At 49.3% G+C, this 22,344-nt stretch overlaps 1 protein-coding gene across 2 annotated transcripts; it reads left to right on the forward strand.

Annotated features, from left to right (window-relative positions):
* Positions 1–1,645: 1,645 nt before the first annotated feature.
* Positions 1,646–22,344, forward strand: LOC121468613 (synaptophysin-like protein 1). 2 transcript variants are annotated; one of them, XM_072920802.1, is made up of 5 exons: positions 1,646–1,770; positions 3,763–3,881; positions 12,373–12,583; positions 19,835–20,011; positions 22,172–22,344. In XM_072920802.1, the coding sequence occupies exons 1-5, from the start codon at positions 1,702–1,704 to the stop codon at positions 22,283–22,285; spliced, it is 690 nt and encodes a 229-aa protein (XP_072776903.1). In that variant the 5' UTR covers positions 1,646–1,701; the 3' UTR covers positions 22,286–22,344. The 2 variants fall into 2 exon arrangements, with proteins under 2 accessions (XP_072776903.1, XP_072776902.1); XM_072920801.1 differs by having other exon boundaries at positions 1,683–1,800.

Genomic DNA, 22,344 nt, shown 5'->3' on the forward strand with positions numbered 1-22,344 from the left:
GAAATTTTGGGTCAATTTTGGGACATTTGGGGACATTTGGGGATATTGGGGACATTTTTGGGGACATTTGGGGACATTTTGGGATATTTTGGGACATTTTGGGTCATTTTGGGGACATTTTGGGATATTTGGAGACATTTTGGGGACATTTTTGGGATATTTGGAGACATTTTGGGGACATTTTTGGGGATATTTGGGGACATTTTTTGGGATATTTTGGGACATTTTGGGGACATCTGGGACTTCTGAGGGGACGTTTGGGGATATTTGGGACATTTTGGGGATATTTTGAGACATTTTTGGGGTCATTTTGGGGACATTTGGGGACATTTTGGGGATATTTTGTGACATTTGAAGACATTTTGGGGACATTTTAGGGATATTTTGGGACATTTTATGGACATTTTTGGGGACATTTTGGGGACATTTTTGGGGGTTTTGGGACATTTAGGGACATTTTGGGTCAATTTAGGGACATTTGGGGACATTTTGGGGATATTTGGGGACATTTTTGGGACATTTTGGGTCACTTTAGGGACATTTGGGGACATTTTGGGGGTTTTGGGGCATTTGGGGATATTTGGGACATTTTGAGACATTTTGGGACATTTTGGGTCACTTTAGAGACATTTGGGGACATTTTGGGGTTTTGGGGACATTTGGGGTAATTTTGAGACATTTTTTGAGACATTTTGGGGTCATTTTGGGATATTTTTAGGACATTTGGGGACATTTTGGGATCATTTGGGGACATTTTGGGATATTTTTAGGACATTTGGGGACATTTTTGGGATATTTGGGGACATTTTAGGGACATTTGGGGACATTTTGGGACATTTTTGGGCTTTGAACATTTTGGGGTCATTTCGGGACATTTTTGGGGGTTTTGGGACATTTGAGGACATTTTGGGACATTGTGGTGACATTTTTTGGACATTTGGGGACATTTTGGGGCTTTGAACATTTTGGGGTAATTTCGGGACATTTGGGGACATTTTTGGGGCATTTGGGGACATTTCACGACATTTTGGGACATTCTTGGGACATTTTTGTGGGTTTTAGGACATTTTGGGGTTTTTTGGGCCATTTTGGTTTTTTTTGACCATTTTTGTGCTTTCTTGGGACATTTTGGGGTTTTTAGGACATTTTGGGTTTTTTTTGGGGCCATTTTTGTGGGTTTTAGGACATTTTGGGGCGTTTTGGGGACATTTGTGGGATCTTAAGACCTTTTTTGAGATTTTTTTGGGACTTTTTTGGGATTTTTGGCCTTTTCAGGGCGGGGGGGGCAAAGTGGGCGTGGCTTTGGACTTTATGCAAATGAACCTCTGCTTGCGGCGGGGGGGGCGCGTTCATTCAAACCAACCCAATAAAGCGAGATAAAACCCTTAATTATGCAAATGAGCCTCGTTCCTGAGCACGACTCTCATTAACCAACCGCGGTGGGGGTAATTAGGGCGATTAGGGGCGTAATTATGCAAATTTAAGGGCGCGCATGCAAATGATGCGCGGCGAACGCGGAAGCGCGGCGGCGCTATGCAAATGAGCGCTATTCAAATGAGCGCTATGCAAATTGTTTGTGAGGGGGGGAGGGGGCGTGGCTTATTTTCCATATAAGGAGCGCGCGGTGCGCTCTGACCAATGAGGGCGCGGTATGCAAATCGCGCGGTGACGTTTGCGGCGCGCTGGTGACGTCATGCAGCAATGGCGGCGCCGCGGGTGTCGCTGGGGGCGCTGAAGGAGCCGCTGGGGCTGAGCCGCGGCCTGCAGTGGGTGAGGGGCGCTTTGTACTGGTTTATACTGGTTTATACTGGTTTATACTGGTTTATACTGGTTTATACTGGTTTATACTGGTTTATACTGGGAGCACTAGGTTATACTGGGTTATACTGGGTTAAACTGGGAGATACTGGTTTATACTGGGTTATACTGGGCTGAAGGAGCCGCTGGGGCTGAGCCGCGGCCTGCAGTGGGTGAGGGGCGGTTTGTACTGGTTTATACTGGTTTATACTGGTTTGTACTGGTGTGTACTGGGAGATACTGGGAGGTACTGGGTTATACTGGGTTATACTGGGTTATACTGGGTTATACTGGGTTATACTGGGAGCACTAAGTTATACTTGGTTATACTGGGTTATACTGGTGTATACTGGGATACGCTGGGTTATACTGCTTTATACTGGGTTATACTGGTTTATATTGGGTTATACTGGGTTATACTGGGATATACTGGGAGATACTGGGAGAGACCGGGTTATACTGGTTTATATTGGTTTATACTGGGTTATACTGGTGTATACTGGGAGTTTATACTGGGTTATACTGGAATAGGCTGGGATATACTGGTATAGACTGGTTTATACTGGTTTATACTGGGATAGACTGGGTTATACTGTAATTTCCAGATTTTCCCAAATTTCCATTTTTTCCCCCAGTTTCTGTCAAATTTCCCCAAATTTCCATTTTCCCCCGAATTTCTATCAAATTTTCCCAAATTTTCATTTTTTCCCCAAATTTCTATCAAATTTTCCCAAATTTCCATTCCCCCCCCAATTTTTGTCGAATTTTCCCGAATTTCCATTTTTTCCCCCCAGTTTTTGGTGAATTCTCCCAAATTTCTTTTTTCCTCCCCATTTTTTGTCAGATTTCCCCAAATTTACCATTTTTCTCTCCAATTTCTGTCTTTTTTTCCCAATTTCCCATTTTTTTCTCTCAGATTTTCCCAAATTTCCCATTTTTCCTAAATTTCTCTGTTTTTCCCAAATTTCCCTTTTTTTTCTCCCTTGTATTTTCCCCAAATTTCCCTTTTTTTTTCCCCTCCTGGATTTTCCCCAAATTTCCATTTTTCCCCCCCAATTTTCGTCGAATTCTCCCAAATTTCCATTTCCCCCCCCAGTTTTTGTCAGATTTCCCCAAATTTCCATTTTTTTCCCCCCAGTTTTTGGTGAATTCTCCCAAATTTCTGTTTTCCTCCCCATTTTTTGTCAGATTTCCCCAAATTTCCATTTTTTCCCCCCAATTTCTCTCTGTTTTTCCCAAATTTCCCATTTTTTTTCCCTCTTGAATTTTCCCCAAATTTCCATTTTTTCCCCTTGGATTTTCCCTAAATTTCCATTTTTTTCCCCCCATTTTTTGTCGAATTTTCCCAAATTTCCATTTTTTCCCCCCAATTTTTGTCAAATTTTCCCAAATTCCCGTTTTCCTCCCAGTTTCTGTAGAATTTTCCCAAATTCCCATTTTCCCACCAATTTCTGTCTGTTTCTCCCAAATTTCCCATTTTTTCTCTCAGATTTTCCCAAATTTCCCATTTTTTTCCCCAATCTTTCTCTGTTTTCCTCAAATTTCCCATTTTTTTTTCCTATTGGATTTTCCCCAAATTTCCATTTTTCCCCCCAATTTTTACCGAATTTTCCCAAATTTCCATTTTTCCCCCCAATTTCTTTCAAATTTTCCCAAATTTCTGTTTTCCCCCCAATTTCTCTCTGTTTTTCCCAAATTCCCACTTTTTTCTCTCAGATTTTCCCAAACTTCCCATTTTTCCTAAATTTCTCTCTGTTTTTCCCAAATTTTCCCATTTTTCCTCCAATTTCTCTCTGTTTTTCCCCTCTTCGATTTTCCCCAAATTTCCATTTTTTCCCCCCAATTTTTATCGAATTTTGCCAAATTTCCATTTTTCCCCCCCAATTTTTTTTGAATTTTCCCAAATTTTCCGTTTTCCCCCCAATTTTTGTTTAATTTTCCCAAATTTCCCGTTTTTCCCCCCAGTTTTTCTCCATCTTTGCCTTCGCCACCTGCGGCGGCTTCGAGGGCTCCGTCAGCTTCAGCCTCACCTGTGCGGGGCTGGAGAACGAAACCGTCACCGCCAAATTCGGGTACCCCTTCAGGTGAGTCCCAAAATCCACCGAAATCACCCCAAAAATTCATCTGGGGCAGGTGAGACCCAAAATCCAACAAAAATGGCCCAAAAATGGCCCAAAAACGGCCCAAAAACAGCCCAAAAACACACCTGGAACCCAAAAACGGCCCAAAAATTACCCAGAAACTCACCTGGGACACACCTGGGACAGGTGAGACCCAAAATCCACCAAAAACGGCCCAAAAATGGCCCAAAAACGGCCCAAAAACACACCTGGGACAGGTGAGACCTAAAATCCAACAAAAATGGCCCCAAAATGGCCCAAAAACCCCAGGTGAGACCCCAAAATCGGCCCAAAAACACACCTGGGACACACCTGGGACAGGTGAGACCCAAAATCCACCTAAATCAGCCCAAAAATTCATCTGGGACAGGTGAGACCCAAAATCCACCTAAATCGGCCCAAAAATTCATCTGGGGCAGGTGAGACCCAAAATTCACCTAAATCGGCCCAAAAATTCATCTGGGACCCAAAATCGGCCCAAAATCAGCCCAGAAACTCACCTGGGACACACCTGGGACAGGTGAGACCCAAAATCCACCAAAAATGGCCCAAAAATTCATCTGGGACAGGTGAGACACAAAATACACCAAAAACGGCCCAAAAATGGCCCCAAAACGGCCCAAAAACACACCTGGGACCCAAAATCAGCCCAAAAACACACCTGGGGCACACCTGGGACAGGTGAGACCCAAAATCCACCTAAATCAGCCCAAAAATTCATCTGGGACAGGTGAGACCCAAAATACACCAAAAACTGCCCAAAAATGGCCCAGAAAATCAAAATGGGACAGGTGAGATCCAAAATCGGCCCAAAAATTCATCTGGGACAGGTGAGTCCCAAAATCCACCTAAATCAGCCCAAAAACTCACCTGGGACAGGTGAGACCCAAAATACACCAAAATTGGCCCAAAAATGGCCCAGAAAATCAAAATGGGAGAGGTGAGACCCAAAATCCACTAAAATCGGCCCAAAATCGGCCCAAAAACTCAACTGGGACACACCTGGGACCCAAAATCCACCTAAATCAGCCCAAAAATTCATCTGGGACAGGTGAGACCCAAAATCCACCAAAATAGGCCCAAAAATGGAACAGAAACTCACCTGGGACACACCTGGGACAGGTGAGACCCAAAATCCACCTAAATTGGCCCAAAAATTCATCTGGGACAGGTGAGACACAAAATCCACCAAAAACGGCCCAAAAACGGCCCAAAAACTCACCTGGGACACACCTGGGACCCAAAATCAGCCCAAAAATTCATCTGGGACAGGTGAGTCCCAAAATCCACCTAAATGAGCCCAAAAATTCATCTGGGACAGGTGAGACACAAAATCCACCTAAATCACCCCAAAAATTCATCTGGGACAGGTGAGACCCAAATTACACCAAAAATGGCCCAAAATCGGCTCAAAAACGGCCCAAAAACTGCCCAAAAACTCACCTGGGACACACCTGGGACCCTAAATCCACCTAAATCAGCCCAAAAATTCATCTGGGACAGGTGAGACACAAAATCCAACAAAAATGGCCCAAAAACGGCCCAAAAACTCACCTGGGACCCAAAATCCACCAAAAATGGCCCAAAATAAGCCCAAAAACTCACCTGGGACACACCTGGGACAGGTGAGACCCAAAATCCACCTAAATCGGCCCAAAAATTCATCTGGGGCAGGTGAGACCCAAAATCCACCTAAATCAGCCCAAAAATTCATCTGGGACAGGTGAGACACAAAATCCAACAAAAATCGGCCCAAAAATGGCCCAAAAACGGCCCAAAAACAGCCCAAAAACGGCCCAAAAACACACCTGGGACAGGTGAGACCCAAAATCCACCAAAAACGGCCCAAAAACGGCCCAAAAAAACACCTGGGACACACCTGGGACCCAAAATCGGCCCAAAAACACACCTGGGACAGGTGAGACCCAAAATCCACCAAAATCATCCCAAAAATTCACCTGGGACAGGTGAGACCCAAAATCCACCAAAAATTCATCTGGGACAGGTGAGACCCAAAATCCACCAAAAATGGCCCAAAAATTCATCTGGGACAGGTGAGACACAAAATACACCAAAATCGGCCCAAAAATGGCCCAAAAACGGCCCAAAAACTCACCTGGGACACACCTGGGACCCAAAATTGGCCCAAAAACACACCTGGGACAGGTGAGACCCAAAATCCACCTAAATCGGCCCAAAAATTCATCTGGGGCAGGGGAGACCCAAAATCCACCGAAATCGGCCCAAAATCGGCCCCAAAACGGCCCAAAAACAGCCCAAAAACACACCTGGGACAGGTGAGACCCAAAAACGGCCCAAAAATTCACCTGGGACAGGTGAGACCCCAAAATCCACCTAAATCGGCCCAAAAATTCATCTGGGGCAGGTGAGACACAAAATACACCGAAATCGGCCCAAAAATGGCCCAAAAACAGCCCAAAAACTCACCTGGGACCCAAAATCGGCCCAAAATCAGCCCAGAAACTCACCTGGGACACACCTGGGACAGGTGAAACCCAAAATCCACAAAAATCGGCCCAAAAATTCATCTGGGACAGGTGAGACACAAAATACACCGAAATCGGCCCAAAAATGGCCCAAAAACAGCCCAAAAACTCACCTGGGACCCAAAATCGGCCCAAAATCAGCCCAGAAACTCACCTGGGACACACCTGGGACCCAAAATCAGCCCAAAAATTCATCTGGGACAGGTGAGGCCCAAAATCCACCTAAATCGGCCCAAAAATTCATCTGGGGCAGGGGAGACCCAAAATCCAACAAAAACGGCCCAAAAATGGCCCAAAAACAGCCCAAAAACTCACCTGGAACACACCTGGGACCCAAAATCCACCTAAATCAGCCCAAAAATTCATCTGGGGCAGGTGAGACCCCAAAATTCACCAAAAACGGCCCAAAAATGGCCCAAAAACAGCCCAAAAACAGCCCAAAAACTCACCTGGGACACACCTGGAACCCAAAACCGGCCCAAAAACTCACCTGGGACACACCTGGGACAGGTGAGACCCAAAATCCACCAAAAACGGCCCAAAAAGTCATCTGGGACACACCTGGGACAGGTGAGACCCAAAATCCACCAAAATCAGCCCAAAAATTCATCTGGGACAGGTGAGACACAAAATCCACCAAAATTGGCCCAAAAATTCATGTGGGACAGGGGAGACCCAAAATACACCAAAAACGGCCCAAAAATGGCCCAAAAACGGCCCAAAACCAGCCCAAAAACGGCCCCAAAATGGCCCAAAAACACACCTGGGACAGGTGAGTCCCAAAATCCACCTAAATCGGCCCAAAAACCCACCTGGGACACACCTGGGACACATCTGGGACCCAAAATCAGCCCAAAAATTCACCTGGGGCAGGTGAGACACAAAATACACCGAAATAGGCCCAAAAATGGCCCAAAAACAGCCCAAAAACACACCTGGGACCCAAAATCGGCCCAAAATCAGCCCAGAAACTCACCTGGGACACACCTGGGACAGGTGAGACCCAAAATCCACCTAAATCAGCCCAAAAACGGCCCAAAAATTCACCTGGGACACACCTGGGACAGGTGAGACCCAAAATCCACCAAAATCGGCCCAAAAATTAATCTGGGGCAGGTGAGACCCAAAATACACCAAAAATGGCCCAAAAATGGCCCAAAAACTCACCTGGGACACACCTGAGACCCAAAATCGGCCCAAAAACACACCTGGGACAGGTGAGACCCAAAATCCACCTAAATCGGCCCAAAAATTCATCTGGGGCAGGTGAGACCCAAAATCCACCTAAATCAGCCCAAAAATTCATCTGGGACACACCTGGGACAGGTGAGACCAAAAATCAACCAAAATTGGCCCAAAAATGGCCCAAAAATCCATCTGGGACACACCTGGGACAGGTGAGACCCAAAATACACCAAAAACAGCCCCAGAATGGCCCAAAACCAGCCCAAAAACTCACCTGGGACACACCTGGGACCCAAAATCCACCTAAATCAGCCCAAAAATTCATCTGGGACAGGTGAGACACAAAATCCAACAAAAATGGCCCAAAAACGGCCCAAAAACTCACCTGGGACAGGTGAGACCCAAAATACACCAAAATTGGCCCAAAAATGGCCCAGAAAAGCAAAATGGGACAGGTGAGACCCAAAATCGGCCCAAAAATTCATCTGGGACAGGTGAGACCCAAATTACAAGAAAAACGGACCAAAAACGGCCGAAAAACAGCCCAAAAACAGCCCAAAAACTCACCTGGGACACACCTGGGACCCAAAATCGGCCCAAAAATTCATCTGGGGCAGGTGAGACCCAAAATCCACCTAAATCAGCCCAAAAATTCATCTGGGACAGGTGAGACACAAAATCCACCTAAATCAGCCCAAAAACACACCTGGGACAGGTGAGACCCAAAATCCACCTAACTCAGCCCAAAAATTCATCTGGGGCAGGTGAGACCCAAAATACACCAAAAACGGGCCAAAAACGGCCCAAAAACTCACCTGGGACACACCTGGCACAGGTGAGACCCAAAATCCACCAAAATCAGCCCAAAAATTCATCTGGGACAGGTGAGTCCCAAAATACACCAAAAACGACCCAAAATACACCAAAAACGGCCCAAAAACGGCCCAGAAACTCACCTGGGACACACCTGGGACCCAAAATCGGCCCAAAAACACACCTGGGACAGGTGAGACCCAAAATCCACCAAAATCGGCCCAAAAATTCATCTGGGGCAGGTGAGACCAAAATACACCAAAAACGGCCCAAAAACGGCCCAAAAACTCACCTGGGACACACCTGGGACCCAAAATTAGCCAAAAAATTCATCTGGGACAGGTGAGACACAAAATACACCAAAAACGGCCCAAAAATGGCCCAAAATCAGCCCAAAAACTGACCTGGGACACACCTAGGACAGGTGAGACCCAAAATCCACCAAAATTGGCCCAAAAATGGCCCAGAAAATCAAAATGGGAGAGGTGAGACCCGAAATCCACCAAAAATGGCCCAAAATCGGCCCAAAAACTCACCTGGGACAGGTGAGACCCAAAATCAGCCCAAAGACACACCTGGGACAGGTGAGACCCAAAATCGGCCCAAAAACTCACCTAGGACACACCTGGGACAGGTGAGACCCCAAAATCGGCCCAAAAACACACATGGGACAGGTGAGACCCAAAATCCACCAAAAAGGGCCCAGAAACAGCCCAAAAAATCAAAATGGGACAGGTGAGACCCAAAATCCACCAAAATCGGCCCAAAAACTCACCTGGGACACACCTGGGACAGGTGAGACCCAAAATCCACCTAAATCGGCCCAAAAATTCATCTGGGGCAGGTGAGACCCCAAAATCCACCAAAAACGGACCAAAAATTCATCTGGGGCAGGTGAGACACAAAATCCACCAAGAACGGCCCAAAAATGGCCCAAAAACACACCTGGGACACACCTGGAACCCAAAAACGGCCCAAAAACACACCTGGGACAGGTGAGACCCAAAATCCACCGAAAATGGTGTGATTTACCTGTCCAGGTGTGCCCAGGTGCGTTTTTAACACCGCCCAGATGTGCCCAGGTGAGCTCAGGTGTGTCCCCACGTGCCCCCAGGTGTGCCCAGGTGTGATTTACCTGTCCAGGTGTGCCCAGGTGCCCCCAGGTGTGCCCAGGTGGGATTTAAACACTGCCCAGCTGTGCCCAGGTGTGATTTACCTGCCCAGGTGTTCCCAGGTGTGCTCAGGTGGGATTTTAACACTGCCCAGGTGTGATTTACCTGCCCAGGTGTGCCCAGGTGTGATTTCAACACTGCCCAGGTGTGCCCCAGGTGTGTTTTTAACACTGCCCAGGTGTGCCCAGGTGTGTTTTTAACTGTGCCCAGGTGTGATTTACCTGCCCAGGTGTGCCCACGTGTGATTTACCTGCCCAGGTGTATTTTTAACTGTGCCCAGGTGTGTCCAGGTGTGATTTTATCACTGCCCAGGTGTGCCCAGGTGTGTTTTTAACACTGCCCAGGTGTGCCCAGGTGTGTCCCCAGATGTTTCCAGGTGTGCCCAGGTGAGCTCAGGTGTACCCAGGTGGGATTTACCTGCCCAGGTGAGCTCAGGTGTGTCCCCAGGTGTCCTCAGGTGTGCCCAGGTGTCCCCAGGTGCCCCCACCTGTGCCCAGATGAGCTCAGGTGTGTCCCGAGATGTTCCCAGGTGTGCCCAGGTGAGCTCAGGTGTGTCGCCAGATGTGCTCAGGTGTCCCCAGGTGTTCCCAGGTGTGATTTACCTGTCCAGGTGTGCCCAGGTGGGGTTTGGGAACTTACCCAGGTGTGCCTTACCTGCCCAGGTGTGCCCAGGTGTGTTTTTAACACTGCCCAGGTGTGATTTATCTGCCCAGGTGTGATTTAAACACTGCCCAGGTGTGCCCAGGTGTGATTTACCTGTACAGGTGTGCCCAGGTGTCCCCAGGTGAGCTCTGGTGTGTCCCCAGATGTGGTCAGGTGTGATTTTAGCACTGCCCAGGTGTGCCCAGGTGTGATTTACCTGCCCAGGTGTGCCCAGGTGTGCCCAGGTGGGATTTACCTGTGCAGGTGTGCCCAGGTGTGATTTTAACACTGCCCAGGTGTGCCCAGGTATCCCCAGGTGTGCCCAGGTGAGCTCAGGTGTGTCCCCAGGTGCCCCCAGGTGTGCCCAGGTGTGTTTTTAACACTGCCCAGGTGTGCTCAGGTGTGACTTACCTGCCCAGGTGGGATTTTAACACTGCCCAGTTGTGCCTTACCTGCCCAGGTGTATTTTTAACTGTGCCCAGGTTTGTTTTTAACACTGCCCAGGTGTGCCCAGGTATCCTCAGGTGTGCCCAGGTGAGCTCAGGTGTGTCGCCAGATGTCCCCAGGTGCCCCCAGGTGTGTCCAGGTGGGATTTACCTGCCCAGGTGTGCCCAGGTGTGCCCAGGTGGGGTTTGGGAACTTACCCAGGTGGGATTTACCTGCCCAGGTGTGCCCAGGTGCCCCAGGTATCCTCAGGTGTGCCCAGGTGAGCTCAGGTGTGTCCCCAGGTGTGTTCTCAGGTGTGACCAGGTGTACCCAGGTGGGATTTACCTGCCCAGGTGTGCTCAGGTGTGCCCAGGTGTGCCCAGGTGCAGTCAAATGTGCCCAGGTGAGCTCAGGTGTGCCCAGGTGTGTCCCCAGATGTGCTCAGGTGTCCCCAGGTGTTCCCAGGTGGGATTTACCTGTCCAGGTGTGCCCAGGTGTGTTTTTAACACTGCCTAGGTGTGCCCAGGTGTCCTCAGGTGTGCCCAGATGAGCTCAGGTGTGTCCTCAGATGTCCCCAGGTGTGCCCAGGTGTGCTCAGGTGTGTTCCCAGGTGTGCCCAGGTGCCCCCAGGTGTGCTCAGGTGTGCCCAGGTGTGCTCAGGTGTGCCCAGGTGGGATTTAACTGTACAGGTGTGCCCAGGTGTGTTTTTAACACTGCCCAGGTGTGATTTTCCTGTCCAGGTGTGCCCAGGTGTGTTTTTAACACTGCCCAGGTGTGCCCAGGTGGGATTTACCTGTACAGGTGTGCCCAGGTGTGGCCCAGGTGTTCTCAGGTGTCCCCAGATGTCCTCAGGTGTCCCCAGGTGCCCCCACCTGTGCCCAGGTGAGCTCAGGTGTATTCCAGGTGTGCCCAGGTGTGATTTACCTGCCCAGGTGTGCCCAGGTGTGTTTTTAACTGTGCCCAGGTGTGCCTTACCTGCCCAGGTGTGCCTTACCTGCCCAGGTGTGCCTTACCTGCCCAGGTGTGCCCAGGTGTGATTTTAACACTGCCCAGGTGTGCCCAGGTGTGCCCAGGTGTGTCCCGAGATGTCCCCAGGTGCCCCCAGGTGTGCCCAGGTGTGATTTACCTGTACAGGTGTGCCCAGGTGTGATTTTAACACTGCCCAGGTGTGCCCAGGTGAGCTCAGGTGTGTCCCCAGATGTGCTCAGGTGTCCCCAGATGTGCTCAGGTGTGTTTTTAACACTGCCCAGGTGTGCCCAGGTGGGATTTTAACAGTGCCCAGGTGTGTCCAGGTGTGTTTTTAACATTGCCCAGGTGTGCCCAGGTGAGCTCAGGTGTGTCCTCAGATGTTCCCAGGTATGCCCAGGTGTGCCCAGGTGTGCTCAGGTGTGCCCAGGTGTGCCCAGGTATTGCCAGGTGTGCCCAGGTGTGTGCCCAGGTGAGCTCAGGTATATCCCAGGTATCCCCAGGTGTGCCCAGGTGTGTCCCCAGGTGTGTCTTCAGGTGTGCCCAGGTGTACCCAGGTGTGCCCAGGTGCCCCCACCTATGCCCAGGTGCTCCTAGGTGTTCCTAGGTGCCCCCAGATGTGCCCAGGTGTGTTTTTAACTGTGCCCAGGTGTGCCCAGGTGTGCCCAGGTGTGTTTTTAACTGTGCCCAGGTGTGCCCAGGTGTGTTTTTAACTGTGATTTTACCTGTTCCCCTCCCCCACAGGCTGAACCAGGCGACCTTCCAGCCCTCCCTGACTCACCTGTGCAACCACACCTGGCCCAGGGACGTTCACCTGGTCGGGGACTTCTCGGGGGCCGCCAGGTGCTTCGTGGGCGTGGCCGTGACCTCCTTCCTCTACAGCCTGGGGGCGCTGGGGGGTTACCTGTGCTACCTGCACCTGTACAGGTGTGCGGGGTCCCGCCTGCCGCTGATGGTGAGTGCCCAGGTGTGCCCAGGTGTGCCCAGGTGGGGTCTGGGGGGTTACCTGTGCTACCTGCACCTGTACAGGTGTGCCCAGGTGTGCCCAGGTGGGATTTGGGAACTAGCCCAGGTGGGATTTACCTGCCCAGGTGTGCCCAGGTGGGATCTGGGGACCTGTCCACGTGTGCCCAGGTGTGCCCAGGTGTGCCCAGGTGGGGGCTGGGGATGTGCCCAGGTGGGATTTGGGGACTTGGCCAGGTGGGATTTACCTGTCCAGGTGTGCCCAGGTGGGATTTAGGGACTTGGCCAGGTGGGATTTACCTGCCCAGGTGTGCCCAGGTATGCCCAGGTGGGATTTAGGAACTTGCCCAGGTGGGATTTACCTGCCCAGGTGTGCCCAGGTGGGATTTGGGAACATGCCCAGGTGTGCCCAGGTGAGGTTTGGGGGAGTTACCTGCACCTGTCCAGGTGTGCCCAGGTGTGCCCAGGTGGGATTTAGGGACTTGGCCAGGTGGGATTTACCTGCCCAGATGTGCCCAGGTGTGCCCAGGTGGGATTTTAACACTGCCCAGGTGTGCCCAGGTGTGCCCAGGTGGGGTCTGGGGACCTGCCCAGGTGTGTCCAGGTGGGATTTAGGGACTTGGCCAGGTGGGATTTACCTGTCCAGGTGTGCCCAGGTGAGGTTTGGGGTCATGGCCAGGTGGGATTTACCTGTCCAGGTGTGCCCAGGTGTGCCCAGGTGAGGTTTGGGGGCTTGGCCAGGTGAGGTTTACTTGTCCAGGTGTGCCCAGGTGGGGTCTGGGGGGGTTTGAGGGGGTTATTTGTGCTACCTGCACCTGTACAGGTGTGCCCAGGTGTGCCCAGGTGTGCCCAGGTGTGCCCAGGTGGGATTTAGGGACTTGCCCAGGTGGGATTTACCTGTCCAGGTGTGCCCAGGTGGGGTCTGGGGAATTTACCCAGGTGGGATTTACCTGTCCAGGTGTGCCCAGGTGGGGTCTGGGGGGTTACCTGTGCTACCTGCACCTGTACAGGTGTGCCGGGTCCCGCCTGCCGCTGATGGTGAGTGAAAAATGGGCGGGGTTACCTGTCCAGGTGTGCCCAGGTGGGGTCTGGGGGGGTCTGAGGGGGTTACCTGTGCTACCTGCACCTGCCCAGGTGTGCCCAGGTGGGATTTGGGAACTTGTCCAGGTGGGATTTACCTGCCCAGGTGTGCCCAGGTGTGCCCAGGTGGGGTCTGGGGGGGCATTTTGGGGGGTTACCTGTGCTACCTGCACCTGCCCATGTGTGCCCAGGTGGGATTTGGGGACATGCCCAGGTGGGATTTACCTGCCCAGATGTGCCCAGGTGTGCCCAGGTGTGCCCAGGTGGGATTTGGGGACATGCCCAGGTGGGATTTACCTGCCCAGATGTGCCCAGGTGTGCCCAGGTGGGATTTGCCTGCCCAAGTGTGCCCAGGTGGGATTTACCTGCCCAGGTGTGCCCAGGTGGGATTTACCTGCCCAGGTGTGCCCAGGTGTGCCCAGGTGGGATTTGCCTGCCCAGGTGTGCCCAGGTGGGATTTACCTGCCCAGGTGTGCCCAGGTGGGATTTGGGGTCTTGTCCAGGTCTGTCCAGGTGGGATTTACCTGCCCAGGTGTGCCCAGGTGAGCTCAGGTGTGTCCCCAGATGTCCCCAGGTGCCCCCAGGTGTGCCCAGGTGGGATTTACCTGTCCAGGTGTGCCCAGGTGTGCCCAGGTGTGCCCAGGTGTGCCCAGGTGGGATTTAGGAACTTGGCCAGGTGGGATTTACCTGCCCAGGTGTGCCCAGGTGGGATTTGGGGTCTTGCCCAGGTGTGTCCAGGTGGGATTCACCTGTCCAGGTGGGATTTAGGGACTTGGCCAGGTGGGATTTACCTGTCCAGGTGTGCCCAGGTGTGCCCAGGTGGGATTTGGGGTCTTGCCCAGGTGTGCCCAGGTGGGATTTACCTGCCCAGGTGTGCCCAGGTGTGCCCAGGTGGGATTTGGGGACATGCCCAGGTGGGATTTACCTGTCCAGGTGGGATTTAGGGTCTTGCCCAGGTGGGATTTACCTGTCCAGGTGTGCCCAGGTGGGATTTACCTGCCCAGGTGGGGTCTGGGGAAGTTTGAGGACGTGCCCAGGTGGGATTTACCTGTCCAGGTGTGCCCAGGTGGGATTTGGGGAACTTGGACAGGTGGGATTTACCTGTCCAGGTGTGCCCAGGTGTGCCCAGGTGGGATTTGGGGACTTGGCCAGGTGTGCCCAGGTGAGTTTAAAGTGGGCGTGGCGTGCACAGGTGTGCCCAGGTGGGATTTGGGGACGTGCCCAGGTGGGATTTACCTGTCCAGGTGTGCCCAGGTGTGCCCAGGTGTGCCCAGGTGGGATTTAGGGACTTGCCCAGGTGGGATTTACCTGCCCAGGTGTGCCCAGGTGTGCCCAGGTGGGATTTTGATGGAATTTCAGGAATTTTTGGGAATTCTGTGGGAATTCTGAAGGAAATTTGGGGGAGTTCGGATGGAATTTTTGAGGAAAATCGTTAATTTTGATGGAAATTCGTTAATTTTGGTGGAATTTTGATGGAAATTCGTTAATTTTGGTGGATTTTTGATGGAAATTTTTTAATTTTGGTGGAATTTCCATGGAAATTTAATTTTTGTGGAATTTTGATAGAAATGTGTTAATTTTGGTGGAATTTTAATGGAAATACATAATTTTGTTGGAATTTTTCTGGATATTAGTTAATTTTGGTGGAATTTTTATGGAAATTCGTTCATTTTGGCAGGTTTTTAATGGAAATTTGTTAATTTTGGTGAAATTGTTATAGAAATTCCTTAATTTTTGTTTTCTTGGAAAATGGTAATTTTGGTGGATTTTAATGGAAATTTGGTAATTTTTGTGGAATTTTTACAGGAATTTGTTAATTTTCATGGAATTTTGATGGCAATTTGTTAATTTTCATGGAATTTTCATGGAAATTTGTTAGTTTTGGTGGAATTTTTACAGAAATTCATTAATTTTCGTGGAATTTTTACAGAAATTTGATCCTTTTTGTGGAATTTTTTATGGAAATTTGATAATTTTGGTGGAATATTTTCAGAAATGTGTTGATTTTGGTGGAATTTTTACAGAAATTCGTTAATTTTCATGGAATTTTTACGGAAATTTGTTAATTTTGGTGGAATTTTGGGGGATTTGGGCGGAATTCGGGAGGATTTTGAGCAGAATTCCCAAATTTTGCTGCAGATTTTGCCATTTCCGGGGGGGATTTTGGGGTTTTTTGATGGAATTTTGGGGTTTCCCGATGGAATTTTGGGGTTTTCCAATGAAATTTTGGGAATTTTGGGAATTTTTGGGGGGTTTAACCCTTTGTGCCCCTTCTCTCTCTCTGCTGCCTCAGAAGGAGCCCAGGTAAGTCCCACCCCCAAAATTCCCAATTTTTCCCTCAAAATTCCCTTTTTTCCTTTAAAATTCCCTTTTTTTCTTTAAAATTCCCATTTTTTCTTTAAAATTCCCAATTTTCCTTTAAAATTCACATTTTTTCCCCTCAAACCTTCACCGTTTTCCCCCCCCAAAATTCCCTTTTTTTCCCTAAAATTTTCCCCTCAAAATTCCCATTTTTCCCTCATTTTTTTCCTCCATTTTTTGGGTCATTTTTTCTCCTTTCTTGCTCCATTTTTTTCTCTATTTTTGGGTCATTTTTTCTCCTTTTTTCTCCTTTTTTCTCCTTTTTTTCTCCATTTTTTCTCCATTTTTTTCTCCATTTTTGGCCCATTTTCTCTCCTTTTTAGGTCTCTTTTTTTTCCATTTTTTCTCCAATTTTGGGTCATTTCCTCTCCATTTTTGGGTCATTTTTTCTCCTTTTTTTCTCCATTTTTTTTTCCATTTTTGGGTCATTTTTTGCTCGTTTTTTCTCCATTTTTTCTCTATTTTTGGGTCATTTTTTCTCCCTTTTAGGTTTTTCTTTTTTTCTCCATTTTTTTCTCCATTTTTGGGTCATTTTCCCTCCCTTTTAGATCTATTTTTCCTCTATTTCGTCTCCATTTTTGAGTCATTTTTTCTCCTTTTTTCCTCCAATTTTTCTCCATTTTTGGGTCATTTTCTCTCCATTTTTGGGTAATTTTTTCTTCTTTTTTTCTCCGTTTTTTCTCCATTTTTGGCCCATTTTTTCTCCATTTTTGGCCCATTTTTTTCCCGTTATTTCACCATTTTTCCCCCATTTTCCCCCTCCCCCACCCCAATTTTAGGCCATTTTCACTCATTTTTTCCGTTTTTTTCCCGTTTTTTCCCGTTTTTTCACCGTTTTTTTCCATTTTTTCCCATTTTTCCCCCATTTCCCTTCCAAAACCTCCTATCCCCTCCCCCACTCTGGGCTCACCCCTCCCCCCCCCCCACCCCATTTTTGGGCCATTTTCGCTCCGTTTTCGCTCATTTTTTCTGTTTTTTTTCCCGTTTTTTCCCATTTTTTCACCGTTTTTCCCCGTTTTTCACCGTTTTCTCCCATTTTCCCCCTCCAGGACCTGCTGGCCCCTCTCCCCTTCCCCTCCCCCACTCTGGGCTCATTCCTCCCCTCCCCCACCCCATTTCCGCTCCATTTTCACTCATTTTTTCTGTTTTTTTCCCCATTTTCAGGTCACTTTTTCTCCATTTTATGGCTTTTTTTCCTCAAAATTTTATCTTTATTTTCCTCCATTTAGTCTCTATTTTTGGGCTGTTTTTTCTCCATTTTTGGGTCATTTTTCCTCCCTTTTAGGTCTATTTTTCCTCCATTTTTTCTCCATTTTTGGGTCATTTCATCTTCAATTTCGGGTCATTTTTTCTCCATTTTTTTCTCAATTTTTTCTCCATTTTTAGGTAATTTCCTCCCCATTTTTGGGTCATTTTTCCTCCTTTTTTTCTCAATTTTTTTCTCCATATTTGGGTCATTTTTCTTCCTTTTTTCCCCGTTTTTTCCCATTTTTTCACCGTTTTTTCCCGTTTTTTCACCGTTTTTCCCCATTTTTTCACCGTTTTTCACCATTTTTTCCCCATTTCTCCCCATTTTCCCCCTCCAGGACCTCCTATCCCCTCCCCCACCCCAATTTTGGGCCATTTCTGCTCCGTTTTCGCTCATTTTTTCCCCGTTTTCCCCCGTTTTTTCACCGTTTTTTCCCGTTTTTTCACCGTTTTTTCCCGATTTTTCACCGTTTCTCCCATTTTCCCCTTCCAGGACCTCCTGTCCCCTCCCCCACTCGGGGCTCACCCCCCCCCTCCCCCACCCCAATTTTGGGCCATTTTCGCTCAGTTTTTGCTCATTTTTTCCCCGTTTTTTCCCGTTTTTCCCCATTTTTTCACCGTTTTTTCCCATTTTTTCACCGTTTTTTTCCATTTTTTCACCGTTTTTTCCCATTTTTTCCCCATTTCTCCCCATTTTCCCCCTCCAGGACCTCCTATCCCCTCCCCCACTCAGGGCTCATTCCCCCCTCCCCCACCCCATTTTTGGGCCATTTTCGCTCATTTTTTCTGTTTTTTTCCCCATTTTTGGGTCACTTTTTCTCCATTTTATGGCTTTTCTTCCTCAAAATTTTATCTTTATTTTTCTCCATTTAGTCTCCATTTTTGGGCCATTTTTTCTCCATTTTTGGGTCATTTACTCCCCATTTTTGGGTCATTTTTCCTCTTTTTTTTCTCCATTTTTGGGTCATTTTATCTCCATTTTTGGCCCATTTTCTCCCTTTTAGGTCTATTTTTTCTCCATTTTGGGGTAATTTTTTCTCCTTTCTTTTTCCATTTTTTTTTCCATTTTTAGGTCATTTTCTCTCCATTTTTGGGTCATTTTTCCTCTCTTTTAGGTCTTACTTTTTCACCATTTTTCCTCCATTTTTTCTCCATTTTTGGGTCATTTTTGCTCCTTTTTTCATCATTTATTCTCCATTTTTGGGTCATTTTTGCTCCCTTTTGGGTCTATTTTTCCTCCATTTCTTCTCCATTTTTGGGTCATTTTTTATCCATTTTTGGGTCATTTTTCCTCCATTTTTTCCCATTTTCCCCCATTTCCCTTCCAAAACCTCCTATCCCCTCCCCCACTCTGGGCTCACCCCTCCCCTCCCCCACACCAATTTTAGGCCATTTTCGCTCCGTTTTCGCTCATTTTTTCCGTAATTTCCCCGTTTTTTCGCCGTTTTTTCCCATTTTTTCACTGTTTTCTCCCATTTTCCCCCTCCAGGACCTGCTGGCCCCTCCCCCTTCCCCTCCCCCACTCGGGGCTCATTCCCCCCCTCCCCCACCCCAATTTTGGGCCGTTTTCCCTCCATTTTCGCTCAGTTTTTCAGGTTTTTTCCCCATTTTCAGGTCACTTTTTCTCCATTTTATGGCTTTTTTTCCTCAAAATTTTATCTTTATTTTCTTCCATTTTTTCTCCATTTTTGGGTCATTTCCTCTCCATTTTTGGGTCATTTTTTCTCCCTTTTAGATCTCGTTTTCCTCCATTTTTTCTCCATTTTTGGGTCATTTCCTCTTCAATTTCGGGTCCTTTTTTTCTCCTTTTTTTCTCCATTTTTTTTCTAAATTTTTGGGTAATTTTTCCTTCCTTTTTTTTACCCTTTTTTCTCCATTTTTTTTCCATTTTTTTTCCATTTTTCTTGGGTTTTTTTCCACCATTTTTTCCTTTTTTTTCTCCATTTTTTCTCCATTTTTTTCCAATTTTGGGTCATTTCCTCCCCATTTTTGAATATCTTTTCTTTTTTTTTTTAGGGCTTTTTTCCCTTCATTTTTTGCCCATTTTTGGGTCATTTGCTCTCCATTTTTGGGTCATTTTTCATCCTTTTTAGGTCTATTTATTCTCCATTTTTGGGTTTTTTTTTCTCCTTTTTTCCTCCAAATTTTCTCCATTTTTGGGTCATTTTCTCTCCATTTTTGGGTAATTTTTTCTTCTTTTCTCCTCCGTTTTTTCTCCATTTTTGGCCCATTTTTTTCCCGTTGTTTCACCATTTTTCCCCCATTTCCCCCCTCCCCCACCCCAATTTTGGGCCATTTTCACTCATTTTTTCTGTTTTTTTCCCCGTTTTTTGCCATTTTTTCACCGTTTTTTCCCGTTTTTTCACCGTTTTCCCCCATTTTCCCCCCCAGGACCTCCTCTCCCCTCCCCCACTCGGGGCTCATTTTCCCCCTCCCCCACCCCATTTTTAGGCCGTTTTCACTCATTTTTTCACCGTTTTTTCCCATTTTTTCACCGTTTTTTCCCATTTTTTCACCGTTTTTTCACCATTTTCTCCCCATTTTCCCCCTCCAGGACCTGCTGGCCTCGGGTCTCCTGGCCGCCCTGTGGCTCGTGGCCTCCTCGGCGTGGGCTCAGGGCCTCGGACACGTCCGGGCGGCGGCGGCCGCGCCCCTCCCCCACTGCCCCTCCCCCACCGTGAAGTGTCACCCGGTGGGGGTCACCCCCATGGGGAGTCTGGGGGCGTCGGTGGTGAGCGGGGAGGGGGTTTGGGGGGATTTGGGGGGATTTAGGGGGATTTGGGGCGTTTAGGGGCGTCGGTGGTGAGCGGGGAGGGGGTTTGGGGGGGTTTTGGGGGATTTTGGGGAGATTTGGGGAGACTTTGGGGATTTTGGGGGAATTTGGGGGGATTTTGGGGGGGTTCGGGGGGTTTTGGGGGGGATTTGGGGGATTTTGGGGAGATTTGGGGATTTTGGGGCGATTTGGGGGGATTTGGGGCGTTTGGGGGTGTCGGTGGTGAGCGGGGAGGGGGTTTGGGGGGATTTGGGGGGATTTGGGGGGATTTTGGGGAGATTTGGGGGGAGTTTAGGGGGAATTTGGGGGATTTTAGGGGGATTTGGGGGGATTTGGGGATTTTGGGTGAATTTTGGGGTGATTTTGGGAAGATTTGGGGATTTTGGGGGAATTTGGGGAGATTTGGGGGGATTTGGGGGGGGTTTGGGGGGATTTGGGGGGGGTTTGGGGGGATTTGGGGGAATTTTGGGGGGATTTGGGGGGAAATGGAGGAGGGAAACTGAGGCACGGGTGGGGGAGTGGAATTTGGGGAGATTTGGTGGAATTTTGGGGGGATTCGGGGGGATTTGGGGGGGATTTTGGCGGGACTTTGGGGGGATTTGGGGGGATTTTGGGGGGATTTGGGGGAATTTTGGGAGGATTTGGGGGGATTTTGGGGGGATTTGGGGGGATTTGAGGCATTTGGGGGTGTCGGTGGTGAGCGGGGAGGGGGTTTGGGGGGGATTTGGGGGGGTTTGGGGGGATTTGGGGGGATTTAGGAGGAATTTTGGGGGGATTTTGGGGGGGTTTGGGGGGATTTGGGGGGATTTTGGAGGGATTTGGGTGGATTTGGTGAATTTTCGGGGGGTTTGGGGGGAATTTAGGGGGAATTTGGGGGATTTTAGGGGGATTTGGGGGGATTTGGGGAGTGGGGAAACTGAGGCACGAGTGGGGGAGGGGGATTTGGGGGGATTTCGGGAGATTTCGGGGCATTTCGGGGGGATTTGGGGGGATTTGGGGGGGGTTCGGGGGGATTTGGGGGGGATTTGAGGGGATTTTAGGGGGATTTGGGGGGGGGTTGGGGATTTTGGGGGAATTTTGTGGGAATTTTGTGGGAATTTTGGGGGGGTTTGGGGAGATTTGGGGAGATTTGGGGGGATTTGGGGCAATTTTGGGGGGATTTGGGGGGATTTGGGGCGTTTGGGGGTGTCGGTGGTGAGCAGGGAGGGGGTTTGGGGGGATTTTGGGGAGATTTGGGGGGGATTTGGGGGCGATTTGGGGAGATTTGGGGGATTTTGGGGAGATTTGGGGGGTTTGGGGGGATTTTGGGGAGATTTAGGGGGGTTTGGGGGGGATTTGAAGTGATTTGGGGAGATTTGGGGGATTTTGGGGGAATTTTGGGGGGATTTGGGGGGATTTGGGGAAGGGAAACTGAGGCACGGCTGGGGGGGGATTTGGGGGGGGATTGGGGGGGGATTTTGGGGGGATTTTGGGATTTTGGGGGAATTTTAGGGGGATTTTGGGGGGATTTTGGGGGGATTTGGGTCGAATTTTGCAGGGATTTTGGGGGGATTTGGGGGAATTTTGGGGGGATTTTGGGGGGATTGGGGGAGAGGGAAATTTAGGTGGGTGGGGGAGGGGAATTTGGGCGGATTTTGGCTGATTTGGGGGGAATTTTGGGGGGATTTGGGGGGAAATGGAGGAGGGAAACTGAGGCACGAGTGGGGGAGGGGATTTGGGGGAATTTGGGTGGGTGGGGGAGGGGATTTTGGGGGGATTTTGGCTGATTTTGGGGGGATTTGGGGGGGATTTGGGGGGAAATGGAGGAGGGAAACTGAGGCACAGATGGGGGAGGGGATTTGGGGGGATTTGGGTGGATTTGGGGGAGGGGAATTTGGGTGGGTGGGGGAGGGGAATTTGGGGGGATTTTGGTGGGTGGGGGAGGGGAATTTGGGGGAATTTGGGTGGAAATCGGGGAAACTGAGGCACGACACCGGACGTAGATTTCAGACGCTAAAAAGGGGGCGGGGCTTGAATAAACCAGATGGGAGCGGGGCTTAAGGAGATGGGGGAGGGGCTTCCAAAAGTGGGGGGAGGGGCTCCCTAAGCCCCTCCCCCACCCCCCAAATTCCCTTCCAGGCCTTCGGGTTCCTCAATCTCCTCCTCTGGGCCGGCGGCTGTTGGTTCGTCTACAAGGAGACGCCGCTGCACCGCCCGGCCCCGCCCCCCGCGCCCGGCCCCGCCCCCATGTGACCCCCCGAATTTGGGGGTGGGGGAGGGGGCGGTGAGCCCCGGGAGGGGGAGGGGTGAGG

Source organism: Taeniopygia guttata, chromosome 33 (assembly GCF_048771995.1).
Source record: "Taeniopygia guttata chromosome 33, bTaeGut7.mat, whole genome shotgun sequence".
In the NCBI taxonomy this organism is placed as follows: Eukaryota; Metazoa; Chordata; class Aves; order Passeriformes; family Estrildidae; genus Taeniopygia; species Taeniopygia guttata.

Coding starts and splice junctions, on each gene's coding strand:
- LOC121468613 (XM_072920801.1), top strand. CDS start 1,702: ATGGCGGCGCCGCGGGTGTCGCTGGGGGCGCTGAAGGAGCCGCTGGGG. Junction 3,882..12,372: donor AAATTCGGGTACCCCTTCAG/GTGAGTCCCAAA, acceptor CCTCCCCCACAG/GCTGAACCAGGCGACCTTCC. Junction 20,012..22,171: donor GGAGTCTGGGGGCGTCGGTG/GTGAGCGGGGAG, acceptor ATTCCCTTCCAG/GCCTTCGGGTTCCTCAATCT.